This window comes from Thermobia domestica, chromosome 3 (assembly GCF_964235325.1).
Source record: "Thermobia domestica chromosome 3, izTheDome1.hap1.1, whole genome shotgun sequence".
NCBI classification, from domain to species: domain Eukaryota; kingdom Metazoa; phylum Arthropoda; class Insecta; order Zygentoma; family Lepismatidae; genus Thermobia; species Thermobia domestica.
In genome coordinates, this window is record NC_137456.1 from 57,916,982 (window position 1) to 57,938,340 (window position 21,359).

A 21,359-nucleotide genomic window follows, 5' to 3' on the forward strand; every position below is an offset into this window, starting at 1 on the left:
ATAAGCAGACCACAAGCTAGAAGAAGTGCAGCCTGTGTAATGGATCTCATGTTAAGTATCCAACCCTTTTTTTTTCTCTCGCCTGTACAGTCTGAATCCATGTTATATGCATATAAATTTGTAAAATACATAAAACCTTTTAAAAATTTGATTATTATTTTATAGAAACGAATCCACCCTTTATCACTCCATGCGCCATTTGTGCGACCGAGATAAAACGCACCCTCTCATTTGCTCGAGCGCAAGTGCGACGGTGACAAAGATGGTATTAAGATTTATTTTTATTTACCTATTTAATGGTGTTGAGCACGTACGCTTTAGCTGTATTTTAACCCATTCATTTCAATGGGAAATTACTTTTCCCCTTTGAAATGACCGCGAAATTTTCAATGATGTGATTATAATTAATGATTTCTTCTTCAGATCTAATTAAAAATAACCCTGGCTTTTCCAAAATTAATATGCATTAGACATAAATTCGAAATTACTTAAATTAAATCTCATTATTACATAATAAAATTATGTATCACAAAGATTTAATTTTCACGAAGCAATGAGGACATTTAAATACAGGGTGTTAACAAAAATGTGTCACAATATTTTGGCAACAGATTCCTTACATTAAAATAAGAAAAAAAAATGTTCAGTATTCCTGTTCTCAAAAGAGGATAGTTTCGTAGATATAGGGGTGCCGAAAACGTGAAATAAGTGAACTTAAAAGTTCATAGCTTCACTACTATCATAGTAGGATCAAAGATATCATTGAGGAACCAATACGTGAACTATCAAGATATCCATGTTTAAGAATGCTCCAGTACTTGCGCACCAATTTTTACACAAATAGGTGGAGAGTGATGAAGTACTCCCAAATAGCCTCTCTAAAAATGATTGTGCAAGTACCGGACGTTCTGAAAGATGGATATTTGGATAGTTCACATACTACTTCCTCAGTGATGTCTTGACCCGACTACGATTGGCCCTATAGTAGTGGAACTATGGACCTTTAAAGTTCATTTTTTCACGTTTTCGGCATCCTAAAACTACGAAACTATGCACTTCCGACCACAGGTCCATATGAACTTTTTTTTTTATTTTGATGTGAGAAATCTGTTGTGAAAATTTTTTTGTAACACCCTGTATACATACGAGTTTAAGAAGAAAGCAGTAAAATCAAAGCATTTAAAATTACAGTTCATTTCAAAGAAAATTACAAAACAATTCCCCACCCTTAATGCAAATCGATGGGCTAAATAAAAGTTTCGCAGGGATTTAATACCGTTAATAGTACCTTCGTGTATTATGATGTAATACAAATGAATAAAGGATAATGAAAAAAAATACAATAAAAAGCAGTGTATTTCAAGTTTCAAATAAGTTATAATTTTAATCCTTTGGTATGTTACAACGGTCTAAAAAGACAAAAGCAATCTACACTCTGTATTTATTTTGTGCACGATTGCCTCTCAATATCTCGAATTTTGTTTTAAAGCATACCAGATAACACTTCTCTTGGTTCTTTCATTACCTAGCATCCAACAGAGTTTTTTTTTTCTCTCTACCTTTTAGGCAAACATACACAACATTCACACTCATACAGTCACGGAAATACTTAACACAATCATACACTATCATCATCATCATCATCATCATCAAAAAATCTATGTACAATGACTCAAAGAATGAGTACAGTAACATAAAAAAGTATCTAAACGTCTATTCTGTACAACACATGTAATTTATTCTATTTACAAATATTCTTTTTCAGAATGTATCTTATATATACACATTTTTACTTTCTATCTGCTCAACAACATACAATATATATAAACACAGAAAATAAAGAAAATATTTGTCATGTTTTCTTTGCCATTTCTTTTTCTTCCTTTATTCTCGTTCACACTGGAATACAATAAAATGAGCTCTCCTTTTCAATATCACACTAACATTGGAATGGTTGAAAATACTTTATAATAAGCTATACTTCCATTTTTTTCCCTTTTCTACAGTACGATAAAACATACTTTAAATCCTAAAGTTAATTTACTTACACGAAAATTAAACGATCAAACCTTGGTTCATTACGGTATCTAACTTTTCTTTTTTGAGTGGGTATCTATATACATTGAACGATAAACTTTAAAAAAATCCAAAGCAGAGGTAGCACCAAAACACAAAATATCTCTTTCATTTACTCTTGAACAGAGAACTACATATCATACAACGTATGTACGGTACTGTTTTATATATATACATATGGGCTCCTCGGGGGAAGACAATAGTACGTCATATTTTCGAACTTTGGAGAAGTTCAACATTCCTATGCAGTGCAAATATAATGACACTTGCCAAACAAGCCCCTGCCATCTGCAGGTACATTCACGAAATTAAATCGCCTACATATTGTTCTGTGGTCCTATCCCAAACTCATTCCGCCGGACGTGACGTTTACCATTGTCTTCCCCTGAGCTGTTCATATATACAATTAACGAAATACTGGAAAACTGTATTACAAACTCGTGGGCAAGGAATGCTTGTACATATCCATACATGTTACACATACATAAGTAAAACTTACGTTTTCTTAACATAAACACAATTGCTTATATGAGCTACATAATGTTACAATTTTTGTGTTCTTCGAATTTCATTACTTGAACAAATACTCGTACACACTCGCATACATACATGCGTACATTATATTCACTTTCTTACTCCTATCATCAATATTTTAAACTATGTACAAATATACAATAATTGTAAAAATGCAATCACTGTATCACTACTTTTTCACTGTTACTATAAGATGCCGATTTCGCTTTTAGTCATATTATCACATATTGCTATACGTATGTGAACGTATTACGTGAAAAACATCAATATTCTTGTATACCGTTTTGAAAATAAAAACAAACTACATTTGTTGATATTACAAATTCTGTTAGGTGGGTTTCATTACATAGCCTCTTTACTCAATCATATATACTGTAACAATACTGTTGTGAATACTGACAACAACAAATAGTACAAAGCAATACAAGTAGTGTGTATAGAGAACGGTAGAATAATATTAATTTTGAAATCGGCATCTGTACATCTCGTGTTCAAAAACATACATATATATTAAGTACATACTATATACAAGGGATTATGACGATATAAGCACATAAAAAAAGACTAGTATATGAACAATGTTAATGACAATAAAACGTTAGATGAAGTTGGTTTTACGCTGCGATTAAAGCTTGCCTTTTTAAAACACAATATTAACTAATAAGAAACCTGAAGCCGAACTGGATTAAGATGTTTCTGTTGCGTATCATTGCAATCTTCAAGTTTACTTCCACAATTCTTTTTACAAATTCAACACATGTAAATCAAGTAATATTCTTTGTCAAGTTTATTTATTATTATTATTTTTTTTAAATTGCATATCAAAGTACTTGAAATGATCACAAAATATGTAATTTCAATAACTTAAGTTATAAATGTTGAGAAGTAAGATTCCGTAAATTTGACATCGATGCAGTTCCGTGTAAACCTACGGTTTACTTTCAGAATATAGGGTATAGTAATTTAGTTTATATATATGATCTATATACTTCTGTTCGTTTCTAATCATGGTTCACCTCAATATTGGATAGTCAACAGCAAAAACGTATACCAATTTCACATGTATTCTTTTCGCCACAACTTTGTAATGAAAGACCCAATTTTAGTATAGTTTTATTATGATAATATTAAGAGGTACACTCTCTACATGAAACAAAAAAAGATGTACTGAAGTTGATTGATTCGCTGTTCGAAAAATATACACAAAAGAACTATACGAAGTTGATACATGTATTGCTAACTAATGATCATACTTTATAAAGCAGTTTCATTCAAAGGTATTCGGTACTATAAAGCCTTTTTAACAAATTGTTTTCGTGATTTCTAGAACTGATTTGAAATAATAATCTATTATTTTTTTGTCAAGTTACTTAAGTTAAATTTGGATAAATGTATAATTATAGTAATATTTTCATGCAATTACTTCAAATTATGGTAAATCTTGAAAAATTACTTTTTTATCTTCTTTTACTTTGAATCACTAATAAAGACTTTTTTAAATAATATATTTCTATTTGCAGACAAAATAATGCCTTCATTGATTCATCATTTTTTCAGCATGATCATACTATTAATTAGCTCCTACATTTTATTAAATAACACGTGTTGCATTCCTATGCAGAAGTTCCATCAACTTGGTAACTGGTAAAATAAATTTTAGCTGAAGAGGAAAATGTATTAAGAAAGTAACATGTAAGTACTTCACGTTAATTTTTCACAGTCGAAGCGTTCGGTTTTTTGCCACGACTATGGTAACATTATCAAGAACTCCATCTATTGAAAGAAAAAGAAAACACATTACGCGTATCTCCTTTATGACAATCATTGAAATAATCTAAATATATTTTTCATGTATTTTAAGTACAAAAATTATCGAGGACTAGTAGTTAATATCGATTCTGAGTACATTAATAGATTAAGAATAAGAGTTCTATTAAGCTCTGACGATTATTTCCTTATATTTAAATAAAAAGAAAATGACTATGATGATCCTAATATATATATGATTTCATAGAGCAAAATATTTGTATGGTATTACATACTTTTAATTGATTTATTATAAGTAGCAGGTACTACTACAGATACAAATGTTATGAAATATAGTAAAGGGTGAAAATATCCTAACAAGAAATAGAACCAATTAATTTTTTAAGTAGTTACGAGGTAGTTGCACAACCATAAAGCAAATATACATACACAAAATGTTTTCTTAACGCTTGTTCAAAATCACTATATTAGTACCAGTAATATCTTTAAAAAAACATTTAATGACAACATTTTCTGAAATCGGGAACATTCTAGAATAACAAACCTAGCTACAGTAACGTCGAGCTCGATTTAAAATAGTGAGGTCTTTTTAAAACATACCTGAACAAACTTATTAGAACAATCAAGACAAAATCGCAAGCACGTAAAACTTCGAAATTGTACAATCTAGACATAAGTGTGTGGCAATATATATATTTATTTACCTCCCGATGTAGAAAGCCTGAATCATACGTATTACTAGTCTTTGTACCTGAATGTGAAGTCAACACACCAATCAGTTCAAAATAATTATTCTGTTATCTATAAATTGTAATCATCTTATTCATATAAGTTTTGTGTTTCTTACAGAAAAGTAAAATAATCTATTTCAATATTGGAAAATAATACACAATGTTTATGAAACATACTCCCCAATTCTGTATAGGGCAAGTATAATGATCCAACCAGGTGGATCTGAAAGTTATTTAAGACAGATCTCAAATATGAATTTCAGTGCAAGTTCAGTCACAGACTTGTAATTATAATACTAATATATTGAAATATTTTTCACATGTTCATAAATAATTATACATGTACTTGCAGCTTCTCATTACCAGAGAATATGGTACAATTTGCAATCTTTGGCGACTGATTGGTATGCAATCCCTCAAACTATAGCAACATCCATTTATATGCTCCGTCTTTATACTGGGTGTACCATGTTCATTCATGCCTGCTAATTCTGTACATTTGGGTAAAACCCACCACACAATATGTTATTATCACCAACCAAACCTATCTTCTTATAACAAAAAATTTGTACCTATCAATTCTTCAATCCATCATAAAGGAAATCTTTCGATAAATGTACTTCTTGCTTGCTAAGTCCCTGTACGATTTTGAGAACAAGATCTTTACACCTGAGACATATCCACACAATAGCAATACTATTTGAGGCCCGAAAAGGGAAGGGGGTAATACTTTCAGAAGGGAACTCCTTCGTTGAGAGGGAAACTAAGCATCTCTTCCTGCCCTCTAACCTGCATTCCAAAACCTGTAAATGCTGGTTGTATCAGCACTTTACAAATTCAATATACAATATCTGCTTCATGACATTGTATGCTTACATGAATGTTTTATGTCGTCTGAAACAATCGTTTGGGAGGTCAAAAGTTGAATAAGCATTGACAATGTAAAGTAGTAGCTGAGGGTTTACAGTAGGATGAAGTGGTAAGTTTCACTCATCCCGTAGAGTTGACCAATCAAAGAAAAAAATTCCTTTCTCCTTGTGATATTTCGGATTACGAGTAGCTATTACTGTTGTTTCCCTCCCCTCCGCTGGCGCACGAACAAGAACATTCAGTAACGATTGGATAGCGAATATTCATCCATTTACAATATTTTGACTGAGTCCAATCCTCGCAATGCCAGCGTAATACAGTTTTGTGAATGCTGTTGGAAGCTTTACACTTCATACCTGGTGGAATTGAACACGAAGATTTTCCTGGTGGGCAATGTCCCTCTTTGATCCACCTAGGCCAAAACCGAATCCCAATATCCTTCCAACGATAGACAACCGGACAACTTGTATACGCCCAGAGAAATTGTTGAAGTTTCTTTTTTAGTTTGTTGGTGACACGCGTTCGAAGCTTAGTACCATCGGGCAGGCGAATATACTTAAAGTTCATTCTTTTCAAAGGTTTTGGCATGTTTCCTAACGGTACGAGTCTACCACGTTTATTCCTCTTGAATGGAAAATCAATTGACTGATTCCGATTTCGACCGTGATGATGGTGATGATGATGTCGGTCTTTAATTTCTGATGGTTTTGTGATACTCATGAATTCAGGATCGAAAAACTTCCCTAACTTTTGAATCAAGGCTGTCACATTTAAGTCCTGTGGTTTCGGATCATACATTTTATTTGGAGATTCTATAAGGTCAACTGGATGGTGATCCAGAGGTCCACTTTCTCTTAGGCCGTAATCATGTGGCGATCCTCCGTTTCCAAATCTTCGTTCTGGTTTCCCACTTGGGGTGCTGTATTTCTTTGGTGGTGCACTGAAGCTGGCCACAACCGTGAAAGTTAACAGTACTACCAAGTGATACAAGGGCTCCATCTGTGAATGAAAAATAGATAAAAAATTTTATTAATTTCAAATAGTTATTTAGTACAAGTACATAAAATTTATTACTTTATTAAATTAAACAGTTAATGTGAAAAAACTTTATGAACATGTATGCTTGATATGAAAAGTGGTGTCCTTTATAAAATACCTCTTAAAAATAATATTGAACAAGAATCATTATTAATAACAAACGTATCCATGACGTACTGATAAAACTGCAACAGAGATTAGTAATAATAAGTCTGTTTTAGTCAGATTGTATTTTTAGTAGGGATGGTAAAAATTTTTTCTGGAATCTGGAAAATTCATTTTCCGAAATTGGAAATTTCACTTTCCGGATGTAGGAAAATTTCCGAAATCCGGAAAAATCCTGAATTTAGAAAATTCAGGAATTCGGAAAATTTCCGGAATTTTTACGAAATCGGGATTTTTAAATATCGGATTTATTCCGAATTCCGGAATTTTACCGAAATCGGAATTTTTCAGAAATCCGGAATTTTTCGACTTTACTTTCCGGATTCCGGAAAGTAAAACTTCCGGAGTTGGTTATCCATAATTTTTGTTTGTTATACTTAGTTCCAAACTAGAGAGGGAAATGCACTTGAAAAAAAAAATTCCAACTGGCAAAGAACAAGAATTATGTACCGACTTACGAGGCAAAAATGAACTATGCATATGGCTGATTTTAATACGTTTGAGAAACCTTGAGTATAAAGTTTGATGTCCAACAGTATTGTAGCCGTCACCTAAGTGAAATGAACTCTTTGACGAAGAGATGTTGACGTTTTCCGCTCAATTCGTTTGTGTACAACGTTCTAGTGCACACAGGAATCAGACGTCAAATTTACCTGGAGTTCCTCATTTTTTTGCTTTATTGTTTGTTTCTGCAAAGTACGGTATACATTGACTACGGCGAATTGAGCTATAAATTAAACATAAGGGGGCAAGAACAATATTTCTTGATCCTTATATCTCAAATCCCCCAAAATGTATTAACGAACAAATGATCTTTTTGCTAATTTCACCTTCTTTTGCGGATGTTACATGTTAGCCAATTACTTAATTTTTAAATTTTTTTTTCAAAACAGTTTTCTCCGTGTGGTGCACATTTTATATTTTATTTATTTATTTTATAAATTAGGTTTAGAATTTATTTTATCACTGGATTTTTTTTTTTTTTGTCATTACTACGGGTTAATTCCTACCAACATGTTGAACACCAACATTTGTACCGTAAGTACTGAAGATTGAAAAAAAAAAAAAAAACTGAAAATTTCTCATGAAAAGTACTGATAGAATGATAATGTGGGAGGAAACGAGAAAATCCACGAACGCGATGTTGTCTACGACAAACTGGATGTGATCGGCGATCGAACCAAGGACACCTCACGAAAAGGTGAACACTGTGCCACTGAGCCACCGTTAAAACAGTTTTACGGAAAACAACCATTTTCAATTTTTTTTCTTAACAAGTAAACTACCTATTATTATTATTATTATTATTATTATTATTATTATTATTATTATTATTATTATTATTATTATTATTATTATTATTATTATTATTATTATTATTATTTGTTTCGGGAAACACAATAATAATTAATTACTTTATTCATTAACTGAGGAGTCACATTAGAAACGTCAACTTTTCACCCATTTTCTCTAAATAGACAAATGAGAAAAAAGACCTCAAACAACCTCTCAATATAAAACCAAGTATTTTAAAAAAAAAAGTATCCCTTAGTATTGTTTTCTGGAACAAAATTTCCATTGATGTAGGTCAAGTTACTTGTTTTTAACTCTTTTTTTTCTTTGTTTTATTTGCATCCTCCAACACCATTTCTCTTCCACGTCATTCACAGCGTCATTAATTGGTATGTAGCAAAGAGCATTAGTGGTTAATCTTTACGACGTGCTATTCGATCATTTCCCACAGTGTTGGCGGTCGTAAAACTATTTATTACGTGCCGCCTCTCTCTCTTTCTTCCTCCACGTTCAAAACACTACGGAATAGATGGTAGGCAGACAACAGAGCAACCACATGGAGAGAACATGTGTTTGAAGATGACCTATGATTAGACAAGTTGATTGAATATTTTAGAAGAACTTTATCTATTAGTATTTAATTTTCCCTTTCATATACATTAAGATGCCTTTTGGGGAATTGCGGAGGGAGAAAAAGAGAAGGTGTCACGCTACTTTCAAAATCAATTAGTAACTGATTAATTATATGGTTTATGCACCTTTGTGTGTAATATGTATATGTTTTTTTTGTTTGTTTTTTTTTTACCTAGTATACCTACATACCATTTTGAAACATTACGAACTTGCTATGTTAACAAAACTTTTAAGTTTCCATGTAGTGGGAAAATCGTACCATATAACGGCTTATAACACGCCCGAAGGTCTGTATACCACAATTTTTTACATGTTATGAAAGGGAAGCTTTCACCAGCTTAATCTGTATATAAATTTTATTTTTATATCTTTTATGTAATTTATTTAAATAGCAACACACATAATTTATAAATTACTATTATTCTTGATATAAAATCTAAAGTCATTGTAATTTGTCTGATTTGGATTGAACTTAATTTAAGTATTTTAATTTGTAAAAAAAAAAAAAAATCTCGTAAGTTTAGATTTTCTGTATATTTTATAGTTTCAAAGTGCAAAAATCTTTAGCAAAGCAGAAGACCATAGGTCAATGATATTTGCAACTTTTAAGATTGTCATCTCAATAAGGGAAAATAAAATTTAAGAAATGTAAAATGTAAAATAGTTGTAACATGTAGTATGTGAATAACGGTTGTAGCATCTAGTATGTGTATAACGGAACTACAGAGACTGGAAGTAAAAGTTGGTAATCTCGACTCTTGGCGACACAAGTCTGAGACCCGCTCTATCGTAAAATCGTATAGAAGCTACGTGTCAATCCTACCCAAATAATAGGTGTCGCATTTTTGTTTTGACCATAGACCTCACATCTACCCTTCTAGAGCGTCCTTTGGAAGCTCCCTGGCCGGCAGACCTTTAAGAAACCCGTTGAATTTTCTCTTATAGGTTTACCAGATTCTCAAAACTTTATGCAATGTTTAATTAATAAGTATTAAGACTGTGAAATGCTTTTGGAAATTTCGTCTCATAAAATAATGATTTTCAACGGGATACCCTTTCGTTACTTTCTTCAAACTCATATATGTTGGCTTAGTTTCAGCTAGAAAAGGTATTGCTAAGAGCACCGTTCGGCATCATCTGTTTATAGCCTCTGAAAGCAGACAACTTCAGCGCAGCCCAGAGAAAAAAATATCATGTTGTGAGGAAATTAGAAAATGACAGATGCAAGAAACGACTAAAATAAGTAGTAAGATTGTTTATCGTAGTTCTGTGTTTAAGTTTGTTAATTTTATATTGTGTTTATTATATGGAAATCCACTTAAAAATAAGATGTAAACAAACAATAACAAAGGTAATAAAATAGTGAAAAAATTGATAGTATTTCATGTTATCGACCCAAGAGGGCAGCACTTTCTCGAAAAGACTATGTTTCTACTAGAGTCAAGATAACATGATCGGTGTAAACCCAACTAAAGTGTAATTGTTGTTTAAGAAGCACATTTTCATTGAAGCACATGAAAATAATCAAAATGATTCATAATTTGTTGTTAAAGACTAATTAAGTATAGCATACATTTCGAATTTGAGGATTTATAAACGGAAATGTAAGCACGACCCACTTCCATGGGATCTGGCGGCTCAACACGAGGGAAGAAATGGTTCACATTCAAAATCGAGAGTGTAGAAAGCGAGTCCTATCGTTTCCCGAAACTTACACAAAAACAATAGAGAAGTCATGAGATGACAAGAGTTAGTTGACGTTTGGTTCTTGAATAGTACACATAGTCACTGTATATTTCTCAATAGGTTCTACTCAATTCTCGAATAGTTAGTCGATAAAATAGTATTTCACATACAAGTGCATGAACATAATTAGATAGATAGCCTATTTTAAATGGCCGCGTGGATATAAAGGGATATCAAATTGTACATGTTTATAAAATGATTAGGCATAGTGAGACACATTTTTTTTTTTTTTTTTTTTTTTTTTTTTTTTGCTATAGGGCATTTCAACTTTGCATTAATGTCGATTCAATTGCCCAATGACACATCATTTGTATTCCGTAGTCAAAGCCAAGAGCCAGAAGAATTGAGCTACATGGACCTTCCGCAATGTGTAGTTGGATTATAAAATTTTATTCCTTAGTTAAGTCACTGTGAAACAAATTAGAGATAATTATCCGTTAAGAATGAGGTAGCATCTGTCAAAGAATCTTTAAAATGGAACTGTGAAATGTCTAGGACTTTCAGCAGAGCCCTACTGAAGAGAGATTAAGTAAAGAACGCTTACTTGTGGTCCATGGGGTACCTGTTTTAACCTTCAGCCAAGTGCTTGTGGTGGACAACACCGTATCCGTGGGTTTTCTTAGGGTATTCGCGTTTCCTCCCACATTTCCATTACACAATTTCTTTCAACATCATTGACTTGCTCTAACCATCGTCTCTCTTAGTCTAATGGGGATATCGTGCGCATAAACTTGAAAGATATAATTTAAAAACCTGTAAATGCCCCAGTCAGGATTCCCTGCCTTGGAATTCCAATACAGCATCCTTCAACCATGGAGCTTCGGTTTCTACATTCTTCCTCTGTTTTTTTTAAGTGACCAAATAAGAAAAAAAGAAGAAAGAAAAAGAAAAACTATGTAAAAACAGATTTGAATTATCGCATACTTAAGAACCAGCCTAGATTTCGTACAAGATTCTTGTAAGAAAAGAAAAAAATGTTTTATATACCAAATTCTTGTGCAAACGAAAATTTGCGCCATGTTTTTCATGTTTTAACGACAAATATTTAACCTAATTATCTACCGGTAACAGAAATTAGCATATCCACAGGAACTATATCAGCCCTTCCCGTCAGTCTAGTGCAGTGGTTATCATTTGTAGTGACGACACAGCCTCCGTTGTGGAGTATATAGGGGAGACCGGGGCTAGTTGTTACAATTTTCAAATTTTAATTTCTTGTGAGGTACATACTACACACAGAGATAAAAATAAACTCACATTTTATACATCGGTCCTTTGTCAACATTTTAGAGTGAGTATTACTTTGCTGTGCATTGTGTAAAACCCACAGTTTGCTACTTTATGCACGTAGATGAAACGTAACAATTTGCCCCGAAGTCGGGTAAGTTGTTACACACGCTGGGGCAAGATGTTACAAAATACATGTTAACTAGAAACTTACTCTTATGTACATAAATTATGAAACTGCAGAAAAGTCAAAGTAAAAAATAAGCAAAAATGTATAATGTTTTTTAAAAAAGAAACGTTTATTTAGATAATGATGTATTTTTGTTGTAGGCTATCAATAATTGTGACAATAACATATGCTACATTTTGTGTTAGTGTTAATATAGAGTTGGCATACGAGTAACTTGCTTAACAAAACATCAGAATAAATTTAGTTTATTTTTGATTTAAAAAAAAAAACTCTCTTGATTTTCATACTGTCTAGATATTATCAGTTAAAGAATGGGCCTAATGGCAAATGTGAAAGGGCAGGTTAATTAGCGTTGTGTCACTCAGAATTTAAAAATGACACACAATAAGGAGACTTAATTTTCATCATCTGTTGTTACGTTATTCCCATCAGAGGAACAATGAATACAAATGTAAAATTTATCATTACCTGCACATCTCTCATGTGCCCATCTTTTACATTCTAGACATTGAACCCAGGTTTCTCCAGGCTTACTCTTTGAGTATGTATCTAAACAAATTATAAAAAGGCAATCTTCATCGTCGTCTTCCTCGCTGGAAGATGGTGTAATTCTTTTTGGCCTAGGCCTATGTGATTTCTTCGTTCGCTGTTCTTTGAATTGCAGCATTAATTTCTTTTTGGAACATGCTTCTTTGCTTGCTTTTTTTCCTCCTTCTCTTGCTGCTCTTTACATAACATTTCCTTAACCAATGTATCCGTGAGGACTGCAGATTTCCTTTTCTTTCTTGTTTGTCCTACGTTCTTCCGAGGGAGAGCCTTTGGAAAAGGACGAACTGTTTCTGGAGTAGTAACGGTAGTCCTATTTTCCTCTGGAGAGTCTATGACAGAACATTGTCCACTTGTTGAAGGCAAGTCATTTGGATGGTTGTCAAAGTTGGAGGGTACGATCTGTTGATTACTTAGTTCGACAGGGAGAGATCTTTCAGTAACATAAACACTCAAAAAATCAGGCTCTGTGTACACATTTCGATTGAAAGGCCATATACCAAATTTCTTAAAACCTCCCACAATATTTTTTCGGACTCAAAGAACAAGCAAGAGCTTCCTTTGCAATACATGGAACGTCGTAGATTGATATGGGTGTTCCAGGATGCGAATTCATCCAATCAGAGCAAGCGGTATAATAATATTTCTTGAAAGGGCCATACACACTGAAGCCTAATGGCTGAAGGCGGTGGGAAATATGGGGTGGAAATGATAGAATATAATGCCATTCTCTTTACAGAAATCCAGTACTGACAGGGACAAATGAGAAATATTGATGTCCAAGGTTACTAGAACGGGAGATTCGGGAGAAGATGGCACATTTCTGTGAAAATATCGCATGAATTCTAGAAAATTTGGACCCATTATCCATCCAGTAGGATGAGCAGCGCCTACACAACCAGCTGCTCCCGAACTAATGAAGTGGAGTTTGAACTGCACGCGGGGGAAAACAAACATTTCCTATCGCATTTACTGCAAGAAGCATGGTAACAACTGTCCCTCCTATAACCAACAAACTGAGTTCTTCCATTTGATGTTTGCTCACTTTCCTTCTTTCTCTTTATGTATCTCTGCAGTGTTAAAATTTATGTGATGTTCTTCTGCAGTTTTCCTGAGCGATTTAACCTCTTCAACCTCCCTTGCTGCTGTCATATATATTTCTTCCTTTGCTTTTCCTATCTGTCTTCCTCTTGTACGTTCGAACCATGCTGTTACAGAAAATGAATGCAGGCTACATTAGAATATATATATATATATATAAATATATTTCGTATATATATATGCAGTATTTTATACGGGGCACATTGTTACAGTGTAGCAACTTGCCCCAACGCCGATGTCACAACTAGCCCCGTCCGACGCCATTTTACATCATTTCATATTACGCAAAAACTTCAACAAGTAACACGGTGATAGCATGCAGGCTTATAGTTAACGAACATTAAAATGAAAAGCATATATTACATACAACTTACCTCCTATTTTCTTTGTAGGTATGTACAAGCAAACGAAACTCAAAAAAATTACTTTTCACCACAGAAAACAGAAAATTCGCTGTAACACGCTTCAATGAAAAACCTCAACAATGGAAGTAACTGTGCTTCCTCTTCCCCGGCCGCGTCACGTGTTACGGTGGCTGAATGGCTCGTTTGCGTTGCCAATACCACGAAAAACACAGTGTTGCAACATCTCTTCTGTAACAACTAGCCCCGGTCTCCCCTATACCCTCCTCACACAAGGTATAGGTTGACAATACTGCGGCAGATTGCCTCGAGCGCCACCTCAGATTCGTCATTAATAACTAATGTCCATTCTTCAATATCTCTGGATAATAAATAATTTTAAACGTTTGTAATACTTTTTTCTAGTTCCTTTTTCACAATATATTGAATTAAGTATTTTGCCTTTTGGCAGATCTTTGGATTAATGAGTTTTTTTTTTCTTTCTTTCTTTACAGTTTTAGGTTTAGGCCTGGAAATGTTTCTCTCTCTTCAGCTTCCTCTGTTAAATCCCAATATTTTCTTCCATTTTTCATATCATCGATCAGTTGTGTTCTTTCTATTCCTCACTCTCCTTCTATGCTGGTATGAAGAAGATAATTTCTTCGTAAGATGTATCCAATCCAATTGGCCTTCCTACAAAGGATACTGGCTAGAAACGCTCTCTTCTCTCCTATTCGTTTCAAAACATCCTCATTTGTTACTCTCGCCGTCCATTTTATCTTCTTCGTCTTCCTCCAACACCACATTCCGAAGCTCTCTAAATATTCTTTACGAGATCAATATTGAATTATATTACTTTTATTTATTTTTCGTCTTCATTATCAAAATAACGTCGAAAGTTTCGCAGCATATGTACCAGTTGTGAATTACTAATCTAATGGCTAGTGCGCGCGCCTTTAGTTCACGTAGTTCTGGGTTTGATTCACGGCGGGGAAACAAAGTTTCTGTTTTCATCTCACATAGCCTGGAAATGAACACTAGACTCTATAAAATAATAAATAAATAAAATTATAAATAGACACAAAGAAACTATCCTACATTTCGCAAACAATTCTTGCAACAATGGAAAAACGCGTTTTGTACCAAATACCTGTTTAAACTAAAATCTGCGAATATGTATTAGTATAATGAGCAAGCATTTCCCCTGCCTTCATTTTCCCTTAGTCATAAAAGAAAATTTCAAAGTCATAAAAAGTTAATTTTGTTTCCCTGCCTACTGCTTTTTTCTTTTTTCCCTTTTTCTTTCTTTCTGTTTCTTTTTTCTTTCTTTCTTTCTTTCTTTCTTTCTTTTTTTTTTTTTTTTTTTTGTTAGTGTTCATAGATATTAAAGTAATGACAGAAGGAGGCAAGCAGCAAGCACTACGACATAATAGCACCTAGGATTTAATAACGATTTCTTGGTGAGAATTGCTGTTAACGCCCCACGGGAAATCGTTATAGAGACCAGCGTACTCCCACTTAAAGATTCTCGTCCTGAGTATGTGTGTGTGTGTGTGTGTAGATGTTCACATATTTACCCCAACTACATACAGACACACACACACACATACACGTAGTTAGTTGTCTTATGTAGGTATATACAGATTGTGCTTAAGAGGTCTTTTCCTTCACACACTCACATAGTTTTGTTTGTTCCAAATTTTCCATAGCTTGATGTAGGCTGTGTCTGGGTGGACCTATCTTTCCATTCATGGAACTTTATGCGATAAATTCCAACCAATGGAAGGGAAAGAACTAAAAACACAAAGAACAGACTTACAAACATCATGTTGAGAAGTTTGTTTTTGATGCTTGTTTTATTTTGTATGTGTTATGTTAGGCCACTCCTACACCCCCTACAAACTAGTAAACAAAACACTAAAAAAAAAGAGAAAGAAATAAAGAAAGAAGTCCAACAAGATGAATTAACCAAATAATCAGATGGATATAAAGGAAAACCTTGATTAACAAAAAAACGAGAATTTTAGGAATGATCCAAAAAAAAATGCATCAAAAGATTGCGATCTTGGGCATGGATCAGGGGCCACAACATTTTTGAACGGCCCCTAAATTGAGTTTTCGTATTTTCTACGGAATAAGCACATCATACTGAGATAACTGATAGTTTGCGATTGACTACACTGTATGTAGTTCTCCAGATATAAGTCATACAAGAAAATTTTTGATTGAAATATACTGCATTTTGCATCAGGGGCCACAAAAATTTGGAACGGGACCTAAATCGAGTTTTCGTATTTTCTACGGAATAAGCACATCATACTGAGATAACTGATAGTTTGGGATTGACTACACTGTATGTAGATCTCCAGATATAACTCATACAAGAAAATTTTTGATTGAAATATACTGGATTTTCCATCAGGGGCCACAAAAATTTGGAACAGGACCTAAATCGAGTTTTCGTATTTTCTACGGAATAAGCACATCATACTGAGTTAACTGATAGTTTGGGTTTGGCTACACTCAGTGGCGTATTTAGGAAGGGGTGCTTCCGCGCTTAAGTCCCCCCCCCCCCGAAATCTTACTTACTATAGTAAAGTATATGAAATATCTTGCAGAATTTTCACATTTTCAGGCAAAGCCCTCCCCGAAAGTTAGCAAAGCCCTCCCCGAAACAAAATCGTAAATACGCCACTGGCTACACTGTATGTAATTCTTCAGATATAAGACGAAAAAGAAAATTTTTATTGAAATATATTGGATCTTTTGATCCAATAATGTTAAGCATAACTGAGATAATTACACAGAGAAACAAACGTATGTGGCGTATGTAAAAACGTAGGTTACATGCGTAAATCCTGTAGATTTTGGGCGTAACGTACAACCCTACGTAACGTCCTATAGCAAACATGTAACTGAAAACGTTCGTTTTATAATATTTTCCGTTTAAGTGTTCCATCTATAAGTACTTTCCGTATGAAAGAAATAACTATGTATAAGCAGTAAGGATCTCACCTATAGATGGACGTATGTAACATATACCTGACGTATGTAACATACATGTATGTAATATACGGAAGACTGTTAGATATCAGACATCATGCAGCTGCATGACGTAACATCGAAGCGGGAAAAAGACAGTAGTATGTATGTTGCATATGAATAGCGTGTGCTCCGTACAGATTTCCGTAGTAAACATACGAATACCGTATATGTGTACAATATATCGCTGTCCGGATAACGGATTTTTCTCAGTGTAAATCTGAACTGAGCAAAAAAAAAAAAAAAGCATAATGATAGTAATGTCTGTACAGTTTTTTTTTTTTTACGCACACTACTCTCAAAGTCAGTTTTGTAAATTATCTTTCTAAATTATATTTTCATTATCACCGATTGATACGAAGTTTTTATACATAAGAAATTTGACACGAGACATGTACTAATAATCATACAAGATAATTAAAGTATCATGTTTTAATATTGCTGAATAAGCTTATATATGATACTCTCACACACATATACTATAGAAGATACACGACAGCTGACTCAAGTATTTTCAGTTTTAGCATGCGTACACAAAAGACAGACCGCTGATTCCACTTTTATTATTTTTTATTTAGTATCGTCAGCAAAGATCAGTGTGGCGCCAATACTATAGTTTTACATATACTAGTTGTTCGGAAAAATGAAAAAGCTGTGGGAAATGAACCCTCATAAACATGAATTATATATATACATGTATAACACAGTTACAACAAGATGTAAGAAGGGGATACCGTATCCAAATATGATGATTTCAACCTAAAGTGAAGTAATTTTTAAAATCGGACCTGTCGTTTGGGATGTGCGCTCTTTATGCGCACAATGTTAAATGAAAATACAGCTTTAGTCTTTTTAACTGGATCCACAACATAAGTGTACGAAGTTACTGTCTTTTACGCTAACATGTAGGTGGCCAGTCCCATTTCAAACAGTAACTTCATTCACTTATGTTGTGGGTTCAGGTAAACGGCAATGTTGCATTTTCATTTAACATTAGACGCATAAATAGTGTACATCTCAAACGACTGGCCCGATTTAAAAAATTCCTTCACTTTAGATTGAAAACATCACATTTAGAGATGGTTTTTCCTCTTACATTTTTTTGTAACTCTGATAATAACCGAGTTACCCTATCAGGGGACTTTTGAGACATTGTATATTATATATATATATATATATATATATATATATATATATATATATATATATATATATATATATATATATATATATACAGAGTTAGTATATTAAGTCACAAATATAGTCACTTTCAATTTTATATATTAGATGAATATTTCCTGTACATACAAAGCATCAGTTTCCGTAACATGGAAGTGGTATCTCCAATTCCACATAGTTTAATAATTATAGATATTTAATTATGTAAACTGTAAATGTCGAAACATTCTAGTGCGAGTTGATTTTTTTTCTTTACTTTTTTTGTCTCCGTCCACTTCGCACCCAGAATCCAGGCAAGAGATTAACCGCGGGCCGTCCGATTGAAAGTTAGCTGCCTTACCGACTATGCCCATCATGCTTTGATAGGCCCGATTGAAAGGCACACGTCTTACCGACTATGTTTATCATGCTTTTATATCACTTGTGTATGTGTATATGTAAATGTGTGTGTATATTAAATGCGTTCCAGAGAAAAGTATTAAAAGTATTCCATCTTCAGAACCACTAGTCTTGGGAAGTAACGTAACGCAAGTAACGTGTTACTTGTAACGTGTTACTTGTTAAGTAACGTTTCCTAGTAACGCGTTACATTTTTTCCAAAGTAACTGTAACGATAACGCGTTACAAATTTTTAAGTAACGTAATTACCTAGTTTGCGTTACTTTTTACGCGTTACATTTCGGATGAGTAACTACAATATATGTATATATATTTTTTTTCGGAAACAAATGTTTCTTTCCCGTAAGTGAATTTCTCAAAATGAAACAATCGAGCATGAACTACTTATGTCTGTGTCCGACAGTCACAGACACACAGAGAAACAGATAAGTTCGTAGTGCCACTTGCTGTTTATGGAAGATGAGGACAGACTTAGGGAAATCACGTGTACTGACTGCAAGCAACTGGAAGATTTTGTCGTAGATTTTGACAGCTCCAAATTAATACATTCAGTGAGTGAACTAGGAGTGTAATGATACCGGTAGTCTGTTTTACTTTGATTGATGTTGTTTTTATAAGGATGGAGAACGAAAATATTTTACCGTTCGAACATTTGAAAGAATACTTTTTTCTTAAGAGCTGAGGATGATGGTGGACAGAATTTAAAAGTAAAGTGTCTGAAGTGCCCCGGCGGAAAATATTTATCAACAACTAGGGTGCCATAATTAACGATTTACAGTAAGGGGTGTGAATAAACTGTGTTCTGATGAGCAGGCCTACTTACTAGAAAATAGTTTGCTGATGATATGTAATATTGGAGTTCTTTCAGATCAGTTTGCTTATCCTAGAGTCCCGTTGATTATAGAGTTTGAAACTAGCTTTAAAAAGCATGTATTGATTTTAGAGTTACTGGCAAGTTTAGATTCACTCCCAGTTCATGTGTTCTCATTTTATTAGTTGTAGTGTGATATTTCTCTATATTCTGTATTTTTAATTTTACATAACAACATTGTTATTATTATATAATTAGTTTAGCAGAATAATAATAAGCAACCATTTTTTTCTAACGCATAGGGATGAGCACGAGTCAAGCTAAAACTCGACTCGACTCGAATTCAAGTCGAGTTTCGAGTCAAGTCAAAGGTAATATCCTCGAGTCGAGTTCCGAGCCGATTCAGTTTTTCGCGTCGAGTTTCGAGTCCAGTCGAGTTTGATAAATGGCTCGTTCGTTTTAACTCGTCTTGAAATCATGGCCTAATTACACTGGAAAACGAAAGCCATGAGAAATGTAAGCTAAACAGTAATATGGAATATTTTTAGTGTTGCTCTCGAGAGGGGACACTGCTCGCATCTCGTCTTGTCTCGATAGCGAGACCACAAGAGATTTTTTATAACAAGCTCAGCTCGGCTCGGCTCAACTGAGAAGATGACTCGAGCCGGCTCACTTGGGGTGAACCATCGGCTCGGGCTGGCTTGGTAGGGATGAGCCATCTGCTGTGTTCGACTCAACTGAGCCTAGTCGGTTGGGTGAGCTGTTCGCTCGGCTCACTTCTCGGTTTGGGTTGATAGTGAATGAGCTGTGAGCCGAGCTGCTCGATTGATTGATTGATTTTTGAGTTTTACGTCCCGTTCAGCAGCGAGGCTATATGAGACGTGGACCTACTAATTAACGTGGAATCCGAACCACATGAGCTCCCGCCGGGAATCGAACGGAGCTGCTCGAGTCGTTGACAATTCTAAACCTGGGCCGAGCAGTTTGGAAGATATTTGGTCAGTGCCCTATAACTTTTAATAGTGTTTGGCTCGAGCCCGAATACTCAACCTACACCCTCAATCCAGATTCAGAAGCTCGTGAACAATGTCCTTGACTCCTAGACTTCACGACTACTGAGGTTGGCAATCAACTAGTTTTTTAATATTCAAATACAAACCGTCTATCTTTCATTTTTATATAGTGTTGTAATAATAATAATAATAATAATAATAATAATAATAATAATAATAATAATAATAATAATAATAATAATAATAATAATAATAATAATAATAATTATTATTATTATTATTATTATTATTATTATTAATAATAATAATAATAATAATAATAATAATAATAATAATAAAACGTTGTAGTATTAGTAGTGTCATTGATAATAATTATACTGTCTGTAATATACTTGAAGAATGTACTCGAAAGTACACACCGGATTTGACTCGACCCGACACGAAACTCGACCCCAATTCGAGTCGAGTTGAGGAAATTTTTCAAGTCGAGTTCTCGGGTCGAGTTCAAAGATGTCTGTTTCTAGTCGAATCGAGTTTCAAAGAAATCTCGCTCGAACTCGCTCTTCTCCATCCCTACGAGTAACGCAGTATGGCATTTTATCAATGTTACATTATATGAAAATGTTCATATATCAAGTAAAAATTTGTTCTTACATT

The 21,359-nt window shown here is 33.8% G+C and overlaps 1 protein-coding gene across 1 annotated transcript in view; it reads right to left on the minus strand.

Annotated features, from left to right (window-relative positions):
• Positions 1-1,357: 1,357 nt before the first annotated feature.
• The window catches only part of LOC145680408 (noggin-2-like), a 155,215-nt gene continuing 135,213 nt past the window's right edge, over positions 1,358-21,359 (minus strand). The window contains exon 2 of the mRNA XM_081750919.1: positions 1,358-6,977. Within this exon, the coding sequence (XP_081607045.1) occupies positions 6,159-6,977 (819 nt within the window). The 3' untranslated portion in view covers positions 1,358-6,158. The remainder of the gene's footprint in view (positions 6,978-21,359) is intronic.